Below are 21,745 nucleotides of genomic sequence, written 5' to 3'. Positions count from 1 at the left end.
ACCAAGAGCCCTAACAACCCCAGGCAGGTTGTCCTGGTTGACTCCAGGTGGCCATCTGCTCCAGGGATGTCTTCCATCAGCACTGGTCAGGATTTTCCCAGTTTTCCTTCCAGATCCCCAGCTCCTTCTTTGTCCCCTAGGAAGAACCAGTCACCTCCAGATCACCTGGTTATAAACAGCCTCTACACAGCTACAGTAATTTTTGGGTCAGCACAGCTTCCCATGCTCCCTTCACAAGTCTGCTACATGAGTTAAACCCTTTCAGCTCCCCATGAGCAGCCCAAGACTCTTCTCCAGAGTCATTTTTGTGCAAAACAAGCACCAGGAAGGAAAGATGATGAGAAAGAGATGGACACAACAGTAAAAGGGAAATTTACCTCCCAGCTGCTGAGGGTCTGGAAGAAGAAGTAGAGGGCAGCTGCCCACACCACTGCTGTGGCCACGATGCAGAACATGGGGATGGGCAGGAGCTTCTCAGAGCTGCGGAGCTGCAGACAGGGACACACCCTGAGTTCTTTCCAGGGCACACACAGGGCTCACACACCAGCCTGTACTATCTGCATCTGGAAAGGGCTGCCCACCCCCCAAAGACACAGCCCAGCTGCCCCTGAAATGGCTACACACCATCCCTCCCCAGCACCCTGTCCCACCCAGAGCCCTATAAAAGTCCCTCCACATCCCTCTGCAGCACAACAGGAACACAAATTGTAGCCAGAAGAAAGGCCCATCCCTTCCCCTTTGGAGAAAGGAGCCCCATAGACACCTACAGCTGCCACCCATTACCTTCATGATGATGTAGAAGGCCAGATACAGCAGCAGGTTACAGATGAAGATTCCCAGTATGTAGGAGGCAAAGTCTCTGGGCCGATACACCAGCCCAAAGATAGCACTGAGAGAGAGGATAGAAGGGACATCAGGCAGCTTCTTTCACTGGGGATGGGGTACATCCCCAAGCTGACAGCCACACGCTGTTCTAGCCCCCACCAGGACTGCAGGACACAGCACCAGTGCCACAGCTTCCCTATTCCCTGGAGGAAATGCACTGTTTGCCTCTCCTCCTAGCCAAGGAAATTTAGCCATGGTCAGCTGCTGAAGCAACTGGTGACTCCAGAGGACAGGCAAGGGCTCTGGATCGCTTCCAACCCATGGTCAAACACATCTCACTCAGCAGGATCTGGCCCTAGACCTGGACATGTCCCTGAGAAGCAGCCTTAGTGAAAAGCAAGAGCCTGGGGCAATGATTTTAGGTCTCATCCGAGAGTTGTTACCGCAGTTACTGCTCAGCCAGGCTCTGTGACTGTGTCTGCCAGGTCTCCTGTTCCTTGGCTGTGCCAGAGATCTCCCAGTTCTGTGGGAAGCACAGCACAGCAGCACAGTACCAGGCCAGCCCTGCACAAGCTCCTCAAACACGAGCCATGAGACAGCCCCAGCTGAGACGCTCAGGGGATGCTCCATGCAGCTCGAGTGCTGCACTGCATCCCATGGATCTGCCAACCACCCTCAGATCAGCCTGCCTGCCAAAACATGTCAGAAGGGCCCCAGCACAGGATTACTGCACAAAACTGCTGCATCTCCCCATCACTCCCAGTGCCACCCATGTCCCAGTACCAAATCCTGCTGCCCACATGCACAAATACACAAAGCACCAACACACCAGTACTTACAAGGACCAGTTGACCAGGTTCCCAACAATGAGCAGCACCATCCTGTCCTGGAGAAAAGACACTGATGATCATATAAAATGGAAAGAGTATACAAAAAGGCCTTTGCCTCAGAAATTCAGGAGAGAGGATTTGGAGTCCAGTTCCTGCAAACATACATGCACCTGGATCTGTGTGAGCTTTTATGGGTTGGAAACTTCTCTGACCTTCAAAAATTTTAAGTAAGGAGACTAAATATCTAAAAAAGGACAAGCTTAGCACTTAAGAGATCAGCCTCAGGAGGTTCTGTGAATACTTTGACTGCTTCTACTGTTTTTCTAGTTAGATTCCTTCCCTCCCACTGTTTTACAAAAGAACTATTGCAGAGAACAAGGAGATGCTTGAAAGAGGTAGCAGGGAAGCTTTGGACGGCATCCTGCACATAGTCAGGGAGCCTTTTTTTCCTTGCCATCACCATTAGCTGGGGAAGCACTGTAACAACAGCAGGCAGAATGATTCTATCTGGGGGGCATGTGCATTTATGCTTACAGCTGCTTTCAGGATGTAGCTGTTTAAGGCTGGCCAGGCTTACTTCATGCCTGAGTGGACCAAGTTTGCTTATTCAGAGATGGGAGAATAAATAAAAAATTAGGAAGGCTTATGGATAAAAACTTCATGTGGCTTCAAGCCCTAATTAGCACTCTTTGCTAAGGAGAAAGCAATCAGTGGGACACAAGGTAACAACCACCTTTTCTCAACTTTTTGCTATCTGCCCTGAGGTGCTGCAGAAATGGCAATTGCTTTTGCTTAAGTCACAGACCAAAATAGCTGCAGCCTACCCTAGAGAGGCTGCACTGCACAGAGTCTTGTACCTGTTCCTTTGAATGGATGCTCCCAGAGAGCAAGTGCAAAAGCAAATCCTGTCACACTTGTATCACCTTTGCGCTGATGTTTTATTCACCAAGGCTGAGATCATGGGAGGCCTGGAGGCTGGGAGTAAACCACTCCAGCAGAGACCTTTTTGGGCGAAGAAGAACAGGAGAAGCAAGGACCATCACTTTTTAAAGTGATTTTTACCTCTTTCCTCTGCACTTTGCCTAAAGAAGTGAGGAACTGCAGAGACATGCTGGGATGAGAAGTCACCTACCATGTACATTGGTCGGCTGCACTGCTGGATACAGTCCGTGTACAGCACCATCACTGCCCGCCGAAACATGCCCATGTCTGTCAAAGCAAAGGATAGAAAGCCAGAACAGCCAGCACACTGAGCTCCAAAATGCCTATGAGGAAGAAGCTGACACCCACCAGCTGACACCAGAGAGCCCAAGGTGTCAGCAGATTCATGTCTTGCCCTTTGGAAGCACTCCGTGCTGAGCAGGAGGGCATCCACCATAGGATGTAGATGGCAGCTGTCCAGAACAATAAGTTACAACAAAAATAAATTTTATAATCCCTTCTACACTAGCACTGCTCAGAAGTCACACAGGCCCTGCCTGTATGTGTAAAGAGGCTGGCTTTGCAACACCATCTCCAGAAGAGGTGTGTGTGTGTGTGTGTGTGTAGGAAGGGGGAAAAGCACCTTCCAGGGAACAAGCTGCCAGAGCGGTGAAACAGTAAAAACAGGTTCCACAGGCCTTAGAGGGTCCTAGAGGGGCAGAGCTCACTCAAGGCACTCCTGCTCTCAAAATCATTGCAGAAGCTTCATGGCAGAGCCATCAGTGGCACAGGGATGGACAAACATACATGAATACACATGTTCCCCTTTAGCCACAACATAGAGCTTGAAAAGGCTCCTGCACCAAGATCTGAGCTCTCCCGTGTTGGCTCACTCCCCTGCTGCCAAGGAACAGGACTGGCAGTGCTGCCGGCAAATTGGTTTCACTTCCCAGGAGCTGACCCCAGGTGGCACACGATGCTGCCTCCCCACACACATCCATGCAATCCCTGGCTGCTGCAGCTCAGCACCATCCGTTCAACAGGGGAAAAGGAAAGCTGTGGTTACCTGAGTCAGGGTCATCTGAGGCAGACAGGGGCACAAGAGGAAGAAGAAATAGGTTTAAGCAGAGCACAAGAGCCAGGCTCCCCAGCAGACCCTCCCCACCTCACGTCATGACAGGCTGTGGGTCACCCCTCCGAGCACAGCACTAGGGAGAGCTGCAGCTCCCTCAGAGCCCTGCAGTCCTGCCACCAGACAGCACACAGCCCCTGCTGGTTCCCATGGGAGTCAGGAGCGCAAGGACTTCAGAGGCCAGGAAAGCATCAGATGGATGAGAGGACAGGGTAGCCCAGAAGAGGGGCCACAGGACTGCGCTGCACAGGCAGGTGAGGACAGGAGGCACCACACACAGGAGGAGATGGCTGGGCCACAGCACTCACCGATCTTGAAGCGACCCATGTAGTAGATCTGGGTGCTGAGAGCCAGTGAGGCCAAAACATGGATCAGTGAGAAAATAACCCAGAACCACATGTCATTTTTCCCAAACACCTGAAAGCAAAGACATTTTTAAAGTAAACTGAGCTCTCTTTCAGCAGGACAATCCTTTCCTGTCCTGTATCACCATGGGACATTAAACAACCTCACTGAACACAGGAAAAAAACCCTAAATCTTCCAACCATAAAACAGATCTATAAACGCAAAATGAAGTCCAGAGAAGCAAGATTAGCTCAGAATCCTGGAGAGGAGACCATTCTTTCTGAATGCCCCTTTAGACAAGACTGGATGGACAGCAGCTGGCCCAGGGAGCAGAAACACAAGGCCAAGCAATCTCTCTCTGCTGGGCTGGGCAGCAGCTCTCTGGTCAGGAGGTGGATTTTTACAAAGGCAGTCAAGGAACCAAACATTACTTTAACAACTGTACTGAAGCAGACCAAAAAGGATAGAACTGCTCTGCAGGCAATTGCACCTATGGTGCATTTTCATTTTATTTAAGGACTGGAAGTCACCTGCAAGCAAGCACCGGTTAATGCTACATTAAAATCCCAATTTTTCATTCATACAATACGAAGTCCAGAAACTCTGATCTGCCATCAGACTGTGACCACTTCCCTACCCAGGGGCAAAGCACTCGCCTGAAATTTTCACTTTGTGTGGGCAGAGATAAAAAACCACACACCAAAAAGCAAGTGGAAAAGGCACCTATCCATGAATGGAACAAGGGAGACATGCTGCTTTCAAGCTCCACTGAACAGCTTCAAAGCATCCCACAAAAGACAGAACAATCCATAATAAAGTCTCAGGGGTTTTGAACCTTGTCAAGATCTACTACAGCTATCAAGAGATTCTTGGGAAGTCCCAAGGTCACCAGCTCCTCCTGCATGCCTTACCCCACAGACAGCCTCGTAAACAGAGACCTGTCCATTATGTGGTAGTCAGGAGCTAACAGCCCACTGGGATCTAGCTGCTAGTTCAGAGCAAGAATTCCATGGATTTTGCCTGGTTACTGATGAATGAAAATGAGTCTTTCAAAAGAAGAGAAGCAGAAACCTCCAAGGTAAAGCCCAGCTCAGTACTTGCAATGCTAAGAGCAAACAGGCAAGGTTCTTGTAGGTTCTGCTCCAGTGCCCTTCCACAGGCAGGTACTCCAGGAATTTGCCTGAGAGGCCCCCAGACATTATCCTAGCCCTTCTCCTCTGCAGAGATAGGAAAATCCACTGGAGAAGCTGTGACAAACAACATGGAGTATTCCAAAGGGGACAAAGAGGCACAAGCAACTAGGTATAAGATACCTGTCTTGCAAGTCCAGCCAGCCTCATCCCTCTTTCCTCCAATGTGAATCACACCCCAGGAAAATCATCTGTGCACTTGGACATGTATATCTGGATGCATGAATTTCTCCTCTTGAGAAGGATGGCAGGTGGTGGGCAAAGCCAAAACAAGAGCCCACCTAGAGGAAACTGTTCTGCTCTTCTCCTACCTGAATGCTCAGGGGAAGCAAAGAGGAAAGCCCAGCAGGACTGAGAATTCAAATGCTAACAGCTGCTTAACACACTCTTCTCCTCCTCTGTTGCTTTCCCCAGACATTTTCACACCTAAGCCATGTTCCCAGCCATGTCACCTCCTTCCCAGAGAAGCAGTGGAGTAAGAGGGAGCCATACCACTCCAAGGACAGCCAGGGAGATCACCACAGCAAAGGAGGCATAGGCGGAGTAGGCGCTGGCATTGATGTCTGGGTGCCGGGTCTGGTAGAGCTTGAGCATGCACAGTCCTGCAATCATGTACATGAAGGAGGTGTCTGTGGAGGGACACAACAGAAACAGTGTGAACACCTACTGCCAGTGGCCCCAGAAAGCTGTTCCAAGGGCACACAAAGCATCAGGATCTGTGCCTGCCAGCCTTGGGTTTGGCCCTGCTGCTGCACTGCACTGTACAGCACTTTGTGCTTTGCCACCCTGCAGCAGCACATCTCCATGCTCTGGGGCAAGAAAAACTAAAGGGGATCAGAAAGTAAGTGCCCACAGGGCATCACAACCTCCTGACTGAGCGCTGAAACAGGTAAGCTCTAGGGAGAGTTGCAAGGCTAGAGAGATGAGAAACATCAGCAACTCAACAAGAGACAGAACATGGCAAACCCTAGCTCCTGCTCAAAAGGAGAAAGGAAACTCAGCTTACCAAACTGGAAATTGGAGTAATTAGGGCAGACGTGGTAACAGGCACTGAGCACCCCTTCCATCATCAGAGCAATGCCCATAGCATAAAAGAGACCAAAATGCTTTGGGATCCCATAGTCCTGGAAGAGAGCAGAGCTGTATTTAAGTGCCCTCAGTGTCTTGATCACAGGCAAGCCTCCATTCTCCATCACTTCATCCCTCCTAACTCCTACACAAGTCCTCCAGTCACCAGTGCAGCACAGTGCCCTGTGTGCAACCACAGGCTCTGGATTTAGATACATGGCATAGCCAGGTGAATCCACAGGCATCAAACCTAAGCTAATCCTGCTGGAAGTTCTGATCTGAAGACCTCAGTGTCTCAGTACTGACATAATGAAACTGAAAATCTCTGTCCTGTACCTCATCCCATGCTACATCCTGCCCAAAACTGAAAGAGGACTGACCAGAATTGCTCTTGTGATCAGTAGGGCCTTAGAAGCTCATGAGCAGAGCCCATCAGCCAATGTGAGAAGGCATTTCCATGACAATTTGGCCAAGATTTCACCTGAAAACCACAAGCAGCACACCCTTACAACTCCTAATGCCTTTACTTGCTACCAAGTCTGTGAGAACAGAGCTGTTTGTCTCCAGAAACCACCAGCACCTCTGCTCACAGGGCTGCAGACTTTTCCATCCTCTCCCAGAGAGAGGAGAGACTACAGAAGTTCTGGCTACAAGAGTCTCTGCATCAGAGACTGAGGCAGCCAAATTCCTCTGAGTTACCGTAAGCAGCTCTCGTGTAAGACAAATCAAACTTCACTATAAAGAGAAGCATCTTGGGACACGCCTCGTGTCCCAGTTCCTCCACAGCAAGTGCTGCAGGAAAAGCCAGAGCCATGGGAGTCCTTCCACTATTCATCTCCTTGTCTTCAGAGGCCCAGGCTGGGTCACACTACAGCAGTATGGACACACTGTAAGCACTAAAGCACTGGGGTGTGCAGGAACACAAGCATCCCACCTAGACCCTTCTGCACAGGAGTTAAAGAAGAGGAGGATTCAACCCTCCAGCCAGGAAGACAAATGGAAACCCATTGTGTATCACTCTGTTTTTTGAGTTCACTCCATGTTCCCAGGCAATCATGCTTCCTACCAGGGTGTAGATATCTTTCATCTCCATGGCCCGACGGTGCAGGATGTCCCTGCGCAACACAATGAGGAGGAAGAGAAAGCCCAGCATCATGTGGCCCACGTTGCTGAGGATGTTGTTGAAGGCACTGCAGGAAAGAAGAAGGTTTAAGACAAAGGCAGCACAGCAGCAGGAAGCTGAACCCTGGGTTGTGATAAGCTGAATCCATTTTTGCTCCCTCCTCCACCACCTTCCACCTCAGCAGCTGCCAAACTGCAATCTAACACTCCAGATGACAATTTAATTTGAATAGTTCACCTGTCCCAGTTAATGTAACACTTCTGTGAGATTCCCAACTCTGGACTTTCTTTGCACTCACACATTAATCTAGAGAAATGCTACACTGGAAGGACTGATTCTGAACTTCTTTGCAGAGCTGCTGCTCCTTGGATACAAGTGTCCAACAGAGCACAGGAGCACCTCATTGCTGTGCCAGTGATTTGCAAGGTGCCACAAGTTCCAGGATGCATGTGTCTCACTGCAACAGAGCAGCACTGCTGAGCAAAACACAAAGATCTGAGTCCTAAACTCCCAGTGGTCTTACCAACATTGCTACTGTGAGCCTGGCAAGCATAAAATCCTGACCTGGGCACAGCACAAACACTCGGGAGGCATGAGACAAAGTGATGAAAGGGCTCACTCACCTCAGCACCCCAAGGGGATGAGCACATAGGAAGTTGTAGTAGCAGATGTCCTGATTGCCAGTCACATTCACTACCTGGACAGAGAGCAGGTGGGAGGCCTGCAATTAGCAAATCCTCCCTGCTCTGGGGGGTTTGCCCCATGCAAACACAGCACAAACACAAGGTGTACAGGACACAGCCTAGCTCTAGCACCAGCACAAGGGAGTACTGACGTCTGCAAGCAAAGCTTTTAGGGTGGGACAAGATGTTGTCAAGGGCCACAGACCTGATAATAGTCTTCAGAGGAAACATTGTGCGCTCTCAACCCCCCCACTAATAGACCTGCTTGCAGATATCTGCATGACAGCAATATAGCAAAGTTAGGAGAAGGCAAGAGAAATCACAGAAAACACTGCTTGCTTTCAGCTGTCTCTTAGAGAAAACATCAAATTCCTCCTGTCTCTAAAATGAAACAGGACCCAAATGAGACATCAGTTGATCAAGAAAACAGCAGCACTCCCCCTTCCCAAGCAGAAACAGCAAAAATGCAAGCCCAATGAGCCAAGCTCACTGTAACATCAACACAGTGCAGCGAGAGCAGCTAAGGTAAACTGCTCCTCACACAGAGCAGAACTCCTGGGTGATCCCAGCTTCACTGTGACTGTCATCCTTGCACAACACAACCACGGGGCAAGTTTAAAGCAAGAGGGGGCAGCCATGGAGCCAAACACACCGTCTGGTAAGTGATGACGAGCTGGATGACCGGCAGGGCATAGAACACCGCAATGGTGATGATGTTCCTGCAGAGGGGAGACAGCAGCAGCAGTTACACACACACCAAAGCCACGGGTGCACACACAGAAGAAAGCCCCACAGTGCTTGTGGAGGAATGTGCACACCTCGCTGCTCTGGGGTATGATCTCATTGTGAGCCCCTGAAGCAGAGGAGCACTTGTGCTCATGGACACAGGAGGCAAACAAGAGACAAATGCTAAAGGCACAGGAAAAGCCAGGATGTCAGTCACCAGCTCATGTTTCAGTGCCAGTTTCTCCCCCTTTCCATTATGTTTCAGTGTACTGGTTGTTACCACCCTTAAAAGCAATGATGCAAAACAGAATCCATTGCCAGGATCGTGTGTGCACTGGTACACAAATATCCTTACTTGAAGTGTGTGGGATCTGCAGTTATTGATTGGAACAGGGCCAGAATGGGCTACAGGGTAGTTCAGAAGTGGTTCAGAATTAGGGCATATGGACAGACTCCACAGCCAGAGACTCTGGATCCTAAGTTTGCACCTTACCAGTTTGCCTTCTCTTACCAGAAATAGATTTTGTATTTTTTGCTGACAATTCTTCTGTCTTTCCTGGACAAGTCTGATAGATAGAGGAACACCTAAAACATTAGCAAGTGGAGGAAGAGGGAAGAAAAGAAGAACCAATGTAGATTACAGGTGCCAGTAGAAGATCTTGACATATTTGCAGCTTGGTGGTATTTGAACTGGTTTTACACAGTGAACTCACTGTGTCCCTTGATTCTATGGGGGTGAGTTCTGCAAAATCCTCTGACCTCCAGGAATGTCTCCAACCACACAAAGCAGTGCAGGATGACTGAAGGAGGCAGTTGAGAGCTGCTGGCTTAAAGCCCCTCTGTACCTCCACTGCAGTCACCCTGCTTTTACTAAACAGCTACCTACTGTTGCAGGTTATTTTCTCCCTATCTTCACACCTCCTTGAACTTTCTGGGACACTCTCTGGGTGTTTTCCTCCTTTCTCAACAGTCCCCAATACATTTTGATTTTCCATATTAAAGCACTCACTTCAGCAGCACTCTAATCACAGTAAGAAAACTTTCAGTGACTGAAAAAAGACTAAGAAGCTCACTCGGCTGTATTAGATGAAATCCACCCTGAAAGGGAACAGGATTTTTGAGATTTCAGGGACATAACCAGTTCTGGTTGTGATCCAGAGGTGCCCATGACCCAGCACGAGGCCCACACTGCAGCACCAGCCGTACCTTAGTGCGGATGATGTTCTTGTCACTCTCAATTTCGGGCATGGTGTCGAAGTCGCTCTCCTCCTCCACGGAGCTGTCTGTGTCCGAGCCAGGCGGGGCCCCCAGCTGGCGGCCGCCGCTGGAGCTGGACTCGTCTGGGCCACAGCAGGGAGAGGAGACACACAGGGTAAAGGCTAAACCCCTCTGTGCACTGCAAGAATCAAGCTGTCCCAGATGCTCTGACAAGTTGATAGGGCCAGTTCAAGGAAAAATTTTTTTCCATGATCCCAAACCTTCCTAAAAGTTTTAGGTGCTCAGCTAAGAGCAGTTTGAAGGCTTGTTATCTTCCCTTCTCTGCAGCATTTCAGTTTTCACTCTGCTTTTATTCTATTACTTTTCAACACTTAACATTTTCTACTCTCTATTAGCCTGGGCTCTGAAATCTGGAATTCTGAGATGAGACAAATACCTCTAGAGAAAGAAGCAGACTGTTAGGGGTCAAAACCACACTCACCTAGTTAAACTTCAGATTTTATGTAAGCTTTATATATAACTAAGCTTTTCTAAAAATACTGTAGAACAAAAGACAAAGAAGAAAGCCGATTTTTCTAAGCAGGCAGAGTACCAGCTTTATTCCCACTGCATCCCTGGTACTGGTCACATACAGGTTAGCAGCACCTGCCTTCACTTCCCACAGGCTGGGCAACTCCCAGCTCGTTGCTCACATCAACATGGGCAGAACACAGGTTTCTTCCTCATTTCCCAAATGCTTTAAAAAGATTTCTTAAAAAGGGGAAGGAGGGGTAAAGTGGTCATTAAGCCCTCAGGAAGTTATTTTCTCCTCTGCCTCCAGGCCATGATTCACCTGTTGGCAGTATGACATTATTTCTTCCCTAGTGAAAACCCTGGGGGCAAGAAACTCTGATTGTGCCTTGCTTTATGGCACACAACCCTTCAGCCTCCCAGGGATAGGCATGCTTTGGTTTAAAGGCAGGCTGTGAGCCAGTAACAGGCTCCTAGAAGCTTGCTTGCAAGGGACTTTTTTCAGTCACTAGTAAATGTCCTGCCTGAAGCATTTAGAAGGCAGCTTCTAAGCATTGTCACCCACAGCCCTCAGGTGACTGTAGTTTTGTCTAAGACACATTTCCAGGGACAGTCTCTTAGGGCATCTCTTTCAGGTTTGCCACTTTTATTATGCAGATGGTTTTCCCTAAAGTGCAACCTGAACCTCAAAAACTGCAATTTGGTTGTTTGGGTTGTTTTTTTTTTGTTTGTTTGTTTTTTAATAGTTGCAAGACACTGCTAAAGTAGCTTGCAGCTTTATTCTCCTCGGGTGTTAAATCTCCCTAAAAGGGCCTACCTCCACCCCAGGGAGAAGCGTCCCTGTGCCCAAATTCTGGAATATACTGTACCAATAGCACCATAGCTGCTTCCCTCAGGAGTGCTGGCTGAGATGGGGTGTGAGGAAGTCATCATCCCAGATCCTGCAATGAAACACCCAGAAGGGACAGTTAGTTTCATGTCAGTGCTTCAAAATGTCTCTGAGGTGAATATAAACAGCTTGAAGAGCTGGAGGGGCTTGGGAAAAGGAACATTTCTCTAAACAGATGGCAATCTCCCTCTAGAGCATACTGTGCAAAAGGGAAACCCTTGTTTTGCAGTGTGAAGGAAACCCATTCCCTTCAGCCTCCCCACACAGGGTGCCAGTGAGACTGGCAGCAGGAGCCCCCCTCCAGCACCCTGCACAGATCACACTGGGGGGCTGCAAGACTTGGCCAATTTTAGAGCAAGTCTCATGATATTCTTAACAGCCTTCTGAATTTCTAGTTCTTCTTTTTCCACCATCTCATGCAACTCTTCAAATCTCTTCAAATACTGCTATCTTCAGCTATCTCTGGAAGCGTCACAGACTTTGGCAGGACAGCTGCTACATAATTTTAACCAAACAAGGAGAAAGAAAAAAATGCTTTATGCAAAAAGTGGTAATGATCTCATGCTGATGATAAGAAGGACAAGCCTTTGAGGGCTAGGAAGATCCTGCCTCCTGCCCACATATACAAAACAAGCAGAAGTGCTCTCCTGCCTCCACATTCCCTCTTTTTGCTTCCAATGGTGGAGCTCAGCAGCTGACCTACATGGCAGGAAACAAAGCCAGCTGAATCTCTTCCCTGAGAGGTCAGTCACAAGAGGGAGGGAAGCAAGGCAGCAGGAACAGGACCATGTTTTCCAGTAGTGACAAACAGTGAGACAGGTTAAGTTGCTTTAAAGCTTCCTCCCTGCAACAATATCATGTGGTCAGTCAGCAGCAAAGCAATGCAGAACGTGGCACAGTATTTAAAGCCTTACTGCAGCCTGGCAATGGCCTGGCTTCCCCAGCTGCATCTCTGGCTTCCCAGTACACAACTGGTCTCAAACTGACAGGCACAGGCAGAGTGCTCTTTCCAAGTGGAAATTCTGGACATTTCTGTAACACCTTGTGTAGGTTTTTGTACCATTTTCATTAGCCACAAATATAGAGAGATCTAAAATTTTCCTCTGACTGACCCCAAGTCAGAGAAGCACCCATCCAGCAATGACATTTGATATTTCAAATCCCAATTTCTGATTTTCTTTGGCTTGTCTGCTGTGCTTGTTAGGCTGGGGGCGAAGACTTGGTCTCACATTTTGGCTCCTTTATGCTCCTGCCCCATCCCTCTAACAGAGAAAACAAACAACTCAGAGGAGCATCAGAAGTGAACATGGCATGGACCGAGCACCAGAGGAGGACTCTGGCACACTGCAGCCCCCAGGTGACAGCCCTTGAGCCCTGAGCTGAGATTGGCTGGATGTTGTTGTAGGTAGCTGCAGGAGCAAGATGCAGTTCTACTCATCACCTCCAATCCAATCTCCCTTTCTCATGGAAGCTTTTCCTGTTTCTTTAAAAGTCATTTGGAGATCCAGATCACTGGGAAGAGGGAAAAAGCATTTCCTCATGTGTTGGAAAGGATGGATAAATATAATTGCCTGCAAAAGATTCACAATAGTACAGCCAGGATGAAAACAATCCCCCCTATTGGCTGGACAATAGCCTTACCTACAGATAGGTCCAAAAGTCAAATTGACTGTTCTATCTCACCCCCAAAATGTATGGTTCATCCACACCTGTAACCCTCCCCTGAAACATCAGGTGTCTGTGACCCCATTGGCCTAAGTCTTGTTCCAGCCCACCCTGAAGCCCCCTGATAAGGGGTCCCTGAGGGGCCAGACGCCCTCTTGGATCTTCCCCCTCTTGGAACTTCCACCCTCTCCTAGGGCATTCTCTCTACCCCTTGTCTCTCAAGGTCTCTACCCCCATCCCCTCAGGCCTTGCCACTGCTGCGTCTGGCAGCTCCAAGCAAGACCTTTCACCATCCCTAATAAATCTTATATTCTAAGAGCAGCCTTCAGAGATCTCTCGTCTCCATTCATCAAAGCCGTCCTGGAGCACAGCCTTCACTACACTCATGTTCACAGCAGCAAGGCACAAGCACAATTCCTAGGCCTGTCAGTCCTGTTCCAAGAGGAGACTCCCTCCAAATTTTAGACCAGGATTTATTCTCTCAAGTGACCTGTTAACCCTCTCTCCCAAGTTATCAAAGATTTAAATCTGGACAAAGCAGGCAAGCCAAGGAGAAAAGGCACTCTGCCCTGTCTCTAACAGCCACTTTGGACCCAGCTCACCCACTAATTTCCATCCCACTTCCCACTGTGAGAGTGAGTCAGCAAAGTAAATGTACCACACCAGGCGTGGCTCCTCCAGGGATTGCCTCCACCAGATAGTGAGGATGTGGAAGGGAAGGTGTGCCATGGGATTAAAAATAAAAAACACAGAAACCATAAATAAAATGGATACAAGAGCAAGGAGGTACATGGAGTGGCAGGACATTTCAGGACCAATGGCAGACACATTGCTGAGCACTTCCATCCAGTTCCTTGGTGGGGAAAAGGAATGGGGAGTAATGAAGAAGGCAAGATCCAGGGGTACGTGGGAGGGAAAGAAACTCCAAAGGGTGAGAAGGGGAGGGGAAAAAAAAAACAAAACCAGAGAAAGCCAGTGTGTCCACTGATCTGGAAGACAGGGAAGCTGCTAATTACCGTTTTATAAGCATCAGTCAGCCACACCCTGAAGAGACAATAGATGAAGAAACAGCATGTGGGTAGGACATGATTCCTCCCCAGAGGACAGGACGTGGCTGCAACATGCAGTGCCAGGTATGTGGAAGTGGCAATGGATTACAAGGGAGAGGACAGGTCACAGAAGCAGCAGGTGCCTCTGGGAGGAAAGCTGTAAACTATGAAGAACTGTGCTCCTCTCCCCCTTCACAGGGATGCTATTCAGCAGTCCTCCCTGCTCAGCAACCCCATTCTCTTCTCTTCTCTACTCTCCAGGTCCTTACTAAATCCAGCATCTGTGCCCTGCAGCTTCTTTGGGAACTTTCCAAACACCAGAATTTAACTTCCACCTCTCAGCAGAGCAGTTCAGAAGGCAGCTTTCTAAGCTGGCTTCAGCACATTAAACCTCAGCTGCAGCATCAGCAGCACTCCCTGTGACTTCTGGTCTCACCTGGCTGAGACTGTGCCTCCTTGTCTTAAACAGTGATTCCTTGTCAGCACCCTGGAGTTCTTCCACAGCCTTGGACAGGTCCCTTCAGCTTACTCAAACTCCCCAACACATAGGCCTTTCCCATTACTCCAGTGCCCTAAGACCTGCTCTTGTTTTACAGCAGGATCCATCCCAAATGATATAAAATTTGAGTATATTTATTGACATTTTTACAGTTCCCTGCACATGTTGTGAAAAAAAAAAAAACCTTTCACACATTTTCCAAATACAGGGATACATGTGGATCTTAGTGGCTGACAAAGCAAGTCTAAGAATTCAAATGCCCCCAGGTCCTCAGCAGAAATATTAAGCCAATTAATGCCAGTCAGAGTGAAGTTCCACTGCTGATCCTTTACACACAGCTCAGTTATACTACCATGCTTATCTGATGGGATGTAGCAGACTGGAGAGACTGAAAATGCTCACATCAAAAAAGGAATAACATCAAGAACCTTTCAATGCTGCCAAAACCATGTCCTCCCTTCCTCCAGGAGAGAGGTACAAATGACCTCAGCACCAATGCTTTGAACTACTTTGCAGGCACTAAATATTTAATCAAAATGAAAAGACTCCCACACCTCACCAGAAAGCAAGAACTCCCAGTGTTCCCCATCCACATGACAAAATCTCCCGTCTCTCACTGGCAGCTTCTTAGATGCAGCTCTGTTTTTATGAGGCAGAAGGCTGCAGCTTGGGGAAATGTGGGCGCAGCACAAAGTAAACTGAATCCAGTGCCAACACAAACATCATAAACACCAATACCTAACTCTGTTAGTCATTCATTCACCTGGCTGTCTGCAACTTCCACTGAAAAACAATTTCACATTTAAATTAAATTAAACTATTAAAAGACCCCATGCTTAAACCAGGCAGAGGAATTCTTAAAGCATAAGAGCTGACATACTCAAAAGTGCCTTGTTTAAAAATCAGCAGACCTGGCATCAGGAACATTAGCCTGTAGCCAGGTCCAGAAAAGGCTTGGCCTTCCTCCACCCCTTTAAAAAGCAGCTCCTAGGGGTAGGAGTCAGGACCAGGTTGAGGGCAGCTGGCTTCAAAGGCCCTCCCTGGAGAGGGCAGAGAGGAAGCTCTAATACCTTTCCTCAGCAGCAGAGACTATGTGAGCTACCAGGGAAGATAGCTCCAGGACAGAAGGCACTTGACTGACAGCCTGTCCTTTGCCTGGCCTAGGGCCTGTGCTGCTCACTCAAAGCTGTCACACCATAGAGAAGAGACCTTACCATGCTCAGGGCTCAATCTCCCAGCTGAAGCCTTCCTCTGAACCCTGCAAAGCAACAGACAGCACTCATGAGACAAGCCAACAACTCTCATCAGCTGCCAGCCATGGCAGGATTATCTAGGACACCAATAGGTAAACATGGTGCAAGCTGTAAAAAAACCCAAATAAAACCAACAAAAATAAGCACAAAAGAAACAAACACACACAACAACAAAAAAGAAAAACACTGTTTGGACTAGGCAAAACTCAGATATGACTGCTTGCTGTCCACCTCTCTAACTTCCAAAGTAACAGAGGGCTTTTTCACCCCCTCCCCCCAGCTATCCACTAGAGGCAAGACAACTATTTCCATGACTTATCCCATTCTACAAAGCTCATATTGCTGGGAGAGACCTTTGCACCATCTTTCCAAACCCATCTTCCCTGCCCAGGGGAACAAGCACGTATGAATCTATTGAAGTGGCAGCAGGATTTAGAGACAATAATGCTTAAGAAGCCCATATCACCCCTGTCAATGCAGGTCAAGCAGAAAGAAGATGGTAAAAACAAACAAACAAACAAAAAAACCCGTACCAACATATTCCCACAACACAGAACAATACCAGCAAATAAGACCACGCACTTATGTAATTTCATTGAATTGTTCCAATGAAATGTATTTTTATTGCTGTGTCTTGAAATTAAGCCATGCCCACGCAGATATTCTTCTCAACACAAGCCCAGACATCAAAGTCTGGGGCAGGGGCGGCAGATAAGGAAAGAAACCAGCATTCTTGGGACTCCAAGGCCCAATTTTTGTCAGTGCCACTTATTGCAGCTCTCAGTCCAGCATGCTCTCACACTCCATATCCCAGACTGGTCCCTTCAGAATTCCAACCTGCTGCCCAGTGTTCTTACATAAGAAAACACAGGGTTGGGGCACTACAAGATTGGGAGGGCAGACCCTTCCCAGGGTCCCCATAGCAGAGGAAGAAGTATTTTCTGGCTGATGGTCAGTAGGAGCCCACTGAGTAGTCATGAACTTCTTCAGCTGCTCTGCTTAGATGCTTGTCACCCCACTCATCCCAAAATTTCTGCAGGGTGTGGTGTTCCTGATAATAAGAAACAGGAAGGCTGTTCTTTTATAACACCTCGACTCACCTAATGTAGTGCACAAAAGCAACAACCACTGAGCCCAGGTAAAAGGAGAGGAAACTCAGGAAGCTGAAGAACATGGCCTGGACATAAACAGACTCTGAGGAAAGAGAAGGGATCAGTCAGCTCACAGAGCAGGAACAGCACCTCTCAGGGTCAGCACTCTTCCCAACACCACCTTGTAAAAATTCCCAGCCCCAAACCGCCCTTCCAAACCCCTTGGCTTTCTTCAAAAAGAATTGACAGAACCTGTTCAGCACGATCTCCCCCCATTTCTTCACCCCCAGTGCTAGCTGGTGTGCCACACAGCCCTTCCCGGAAGGGAGCAGGCTCCAAGTGGTTTTGTCTCCTTTGCTGGTGCTCTCTGACCATTCCTCCAGAGGCTGCTGGCCCAGTCATGCCCCTGTATTCAGAAGTGCCAAGTTCCCCTGTAAAGCTGCAAAGTCTCTGCCCAAAGACACTGACTTTTAATGGAGGGTACAATTGTCACTTGAAGGTTCTTTGTCCGCTGCAGGTTCCAGGTACGGTTGACATTCCCTGTGAGGTGCACAGTGTACAGAAAATATAAGAACAATCAACATTAATCATTTCTGGCACTGATCTTGGTTCTCTGAACTTGCAAAAACAACAGGGTCCAGCTTTTCATTAAAATGTGTGGGTGATTTTGCTTTAAAATGCTCTCTGATCTATCAATACACAGCCTTTACCGAATGTTTCCCCCTTCTTCCTGATCACAAACTTTTTTTCAGATTAGAAATCCCTGCTTGAGCCTTCCATATATTGCTGAAGTCTGGATGTCTGAATCCCAAAGGCATCTCATGTCCTATTCATTTAATCCCCAAAGGAGATATGCTCTTATTACAGGTAGTGGGAGCCCATTTTTGCCTTTGGCCAAATCTTTGTGAGTAAAACACTTCTGTGCAGGATGCCACTCTAGAAACTTGCTCTGTTTCCTGCAGGGCTTAGCATACCTGGCCAGTACAGCTCTGCTCACAGCCTTAGGATGAGAGAATGACACCCCAAAGGGCACAGTTCTCTTTTTTGTGGTAAAACTGAGGCAGAAAGGTGGCAGGGGAGCAGTAAAAAGCTGTTGAGGGAGCCCAGTATATCTATTGGTTGCAGTCTTGCTTCTTCTGCAGGGAAGAAGCTTTGAGGCTTTGAGAATAGGAATGTTCCCACTCCAGTTACAGCCACTAAATGAGTGGTGGAGACTTTGCTTTTACAACTGCCCAGCAAGAGGACACAGTGTTTTCTGGTTGGAAAAGACACTAGAACAAGTATTTTGTAAAACTATTTTCCCAGAATTATCAATTTTTCCTGTTCCCCCAAGTTCAGAGCTGTCACAGATCCCAAGACAGCAGTTGGAGAAGATGCTCTCTGCAGGATCTGAGGCTCCATGGAGGCAGGAGGATAATACAGCAGCAGGAAGCAGAGGTGAGAACCAAACAAAAAGCTGTAAGCAGCATTGCCTGGATGTCTCCAGTGTCTCCCAAGGCTCCAGTGGTGCTGCTGAAAAGCACATAACCCCAGCATGCCAGCCACTGTACTAGCCAGCCACCTCCTGCATTTATCCAGAGTTTTGATGGCCCAACAATATCAAATTGATACTTCGCTCTCCTCACAACTACCTGGATAAGACAGTCCTACAAAATCACCCGGTGGCATCCCACAGGAAGGTCCCAAAAGACTCCCACTGCTCCATCACTCAGATGCAGCAATCAAATCAACCTCCCAGAACAACTTACCATGAATTGAAGAAGGCACAGAACCTCCACAGGCGTAATCCTCTGGCTTGATGACGAACACAACAAAGAACTGCTCACCTGGGAAATCTTTTCTCTGCACAGAAGGGTGGAAGAAGACAGAAAATCCATGAGATACAAAGCCTCTCCCCTCCAACAGGCTAGAGATCAGGTTTTAATTGCTACACAGGCACTAGAAAACACTGGGACACAAATCAGCATCTCACCTGCACTGTTATGGCTGCCTGCTTTGTCATAGACTGATAAACTCCATTGAACTCCACATTATGGTCCAGGTCATACACTGGGCACTAAAACAGACAACTAAGGGTTAAACCAGGGACAACATCCAAACTATTTTCAAAGGAAGCCAGCTGGAAAACACAGAACAGCAAAAAAAGGCCCCAGCTGGGGTATCCAAGGGAACAGAACGTCTTGCATGTCTGTCTGCTCCTATACTGCAGGATCCTGCATTATTCAGGGAGGTGGGGAAAGAGAATAAGTATGGGGCTATTTCCCAGCTGCAAGCAACAGCCGACTTCCATGACAGGGAACACCCCAGGAAAGAGGATGAAATATACAGAAAGGAAATCAAACTGGAAAGGAAGAAAGACATCATGTGTCTGAAAATCAGAAGTTCCCTAAGCTGTCTTGAGCCAAGGCAGAGTCAAGGGAACAGCACTGTTCCCTCCCTGAGCCACCGACGTCCCATCCAACATCCTCCATGGGGAGACAGACCCATATCACAGGGCAGCAGAAAACCTCACAAGGGAGACAAATTCCCTATGTGGAATGTGTTCCCTATGGACACGCTAGAAAGGAACAGCTTGTTCACCTATTTACTACAAAAGTCTCTGTATGAGTTGCTTGAACTCAGCATCTCTGACTTGGCCTCCTTCCCACAGAATTTTCATTCCTCTTTCAGGGGCTCCCTTCACCACCACCACCAGGGCACAGCCCTGCCTTGGGCTTTTCCCTCTGCAGGGCACAGACCCCTCACAGCTGGACACAGCTCCAAGCAGGCAGCTCCTCACCCTTCTCTGCTCGGACTTACCACAATATCCTGGACAGAGACAACTGAGCATGGGTAGGCTGCATCAGACACCACATTAATAATGACTGAATCGACATCCTGAGGAAATTTGTACAGAAAATACTGCGGAGAAAGCAGAGTACAAGAGTCACGATACAGAAATCACCCTTGGCAATATCTTCAACACCTCCCTTAGTTACTTCAACAGCCCTAGATGGGCTTTGGGGTTGGATGTGGATGGTTTTCATAAAAAAATCAGATTTCAAACATTAAGACCTTACACTACAGAACAGCAGATTAAATATATACAGGCAACTGTCTCTTTGGCACAGTATGCTATTAGATACAAACATCTTCAACATGTAAAACACAGCATAGCTTATGCTCCCTTAAGCTTTTTTCAGCTGAGGAAGCTAAAGCGACTTCATTTTGCACTCCATTCCATTTTACATTGATATGAGCAATTTCCAGGTGTTTCCATACTGATGGCTGTACTTTTATATATGGAAAACATCACAGAGCTTTCTCAAAAGGGGTTGCCTCAAAGACAGATTGTGAACAATATTAGGTCAAATGGCTGAAACTCTGTCAAGAGTTTAATAAATGAATTATTGATATTAGTTGTAGGATTCAGGTTATTCTTTTGCTTTGAAGGCAAAGCATAATGGGGGTTTCTCTCTGCACTTAAGCTTTGAAAATACTTCAGCTGTAACTCTAAAACAATTTGTGAAACACTAATATCTGGCAATATTCCTACTTTTCATGTGGGGGAAGGAATGGCATCTCCTTCATTGAGCAGGCCTACAGGATATTTTGTGGGGTTAGAAAAAGCTGTTTTTTCAGATCTGGACAAAAGATGTCCCAGGCAATATCATTATTTGTATATTTGTCCAGTAAAAAATTTGCTGCACTACCCCAGCCAGCTGCTGGAGAAGTGGGGCTCCTGTGCCTGCCCCAGCAGGATGCTTGCTGCAAGGGCTCTCATCACCCCCCTTGGAGGCCAGACCCTGAGAGCTCAGGCTCCAAGCCACAGCTACCATGAGAGGCTGATGAGCACCTCATACCCCCTCAAAGGGACACAAAGCTGAGGAGTGCCACCAGCCACCTTCCTCCCTTCCATATGGTCACACTGTGGCAGCCATTGCTGCTACACTGGAAGCTACCACCACCCCTGCTCCAAAACCATCACCTGAGACTGTCCCGACTGTAGAGCTCTCTTCCTGGTACATAAACTTTAGTGCTGAGCAAGCACTAAAGCACTCCAGCTGCTTTCTGTTTCTCTTCCCCCATGCCATTCCCAGGAATTACTACCCTGAACTGGGAGGGCAGGGACAAGCAGGAAATCACCCAAGCCTTTTCCAAGTTGCCCTTTTCTACTAAAGCCTTTATTCCCACCACCCCTCCCCAAGCAGGGTCCCTTCCCTGCTCAAGGAGTGCTGGCTCCAACCACAAGTCCCTGCAAAGTGCAAACTCACCGAGCCAGTTTCCTTAGCAGAGCACGTTTTGTCTGCACCAAGCAAGGACACAGGCAGACTGAGCTCCTTGGTTTTCCAGGGGCATTTTTTCCCCTTGGAAAGTTTTAGAGGCATGAGGACCACCTTTTAGCCCACAAGGACTCTTCTATAATTTCCTCTAAGCCGTGCTTGCACCAAGGTACACAATTAACACAAGGGCACTGAGGCCAGCAGTTCTCTGCTGCACACACTGCAAGTGTTAAAAACACGTCCAGCCAACACTTCTCACCTATACAAGCATATCCAATTTCTGCTTCTGCCCTCAGGCACAAGCTGGGCTCCAGCCATCTCGTTTAGTTTTTATGTCTTTTTACAACACCCATCTATATTTTAAATATTCCTTTTTTTCTTCACACTGTTGACTGCTTAATATCTTGATTTATAAATACCTCAGCATTATACCAATGAAGAAGCAGTCTTCTACTCCATACACCT

General features: G+C 47.9%; 1 protein-coding gene across 3 annotated transcripts in view; it reads right to left on the bottom strand.

Annotated features, from left to right (window-relative positions):
* SIDT1 (SID1 transmembrane family member 1) overlaps positions 1-21,745 on the bottom strand; it is a 40,026-nt gene that overhangs the window by 2,105 nt on the left and 16,176 nt on the right. The window contains exons 5-24 of one of the 3 annotated variants that reach the window (XM_030266529.4): positions 19,818-19,919; positions 18,991-19,074; positions 18,767-18,860; positions 17,487-17,558; positions 17,028-17,121; positions 15,889-15,932; positions 11,442-11,513; positions 10,051-10,184; positions 9,356-9,429; positions 8,771-8,837; positions 8,059-8,132; positions 7,379-7,502; positions 6,251-6,368; positions 5,737-5,873; positions 4,017-4,125; positions 3,643-3,657; positions 2,788-2,864; positions 1,665-1,711; positions 784-889; positions 378-488 (exon numbers count right to left, since the gene is read on the bottom strand). In XM_030266529.4, the coding sequence (XP_030122389.3) occupies positions 378-488; positions 784-889; positions 1,665-1,711; positions 2,788-2,864; positions 3,643-3,657; positions 4,017-4,125; positions 5,737-5,873; positions 6,251-6,368; positions 7,379-7,502; positions 8,059-8,132; positions 8,771-8,837; positions 9,356-9,429; positions 10,051-10,184; positions 11,442-11,513; positions 15,889-15,932; positions 17,028-17,121; positions 17,487-17,558; positions 18,767-18,860; positions 18,991-19,074; positions 19,818-19,919 (1,755 nt within the window). Of the gene's footprint in view, positions 1-377; positions 489-783; positions 890-1,664; positions 1,712-1,756; positions 1,808-2,787; positions 2,865-3,642; positions 3,658-4,016; positions 4,126-5,736; positions 5,874-6,250; positions 6,369-7,378; positions 7,503-8,058; positions 8,133-8,770; positions 8,838-9,355; positions 9,430-10,050; positions 10,185-11,441; positions 11,514-15,888; positions 15,933-17,027; positions 17,122-17,486; positions 17,559-18,766; positions 18,861-18,990; positions 19,075-19,817; positions 19,920-21,745 lie in introns of those variants that run through there. The other 2 variants (XM_030266535.4, XM_072925684.1) reach the window with 2 other exon arrangements.

The sequence above is a fragment of the Taeniopygia guttata genome, chromosome 1 (assembly GCF_048771995.1).
Source record: "Taeniopygia guttata chromosome 1, bTaeGut7.mat, whole genome shotgun sequence".
Classification (NCBI taxonomy): domain Eukaryota; kingdom Metazoa; phylum Chordata; class Aves; order Passeriformes; family Estrildidae; genus Taeniopygia; species Taeniopygia guttata.
This window is presented reverse-complemented; position numbering and strand designations above follow the sequence as displayed.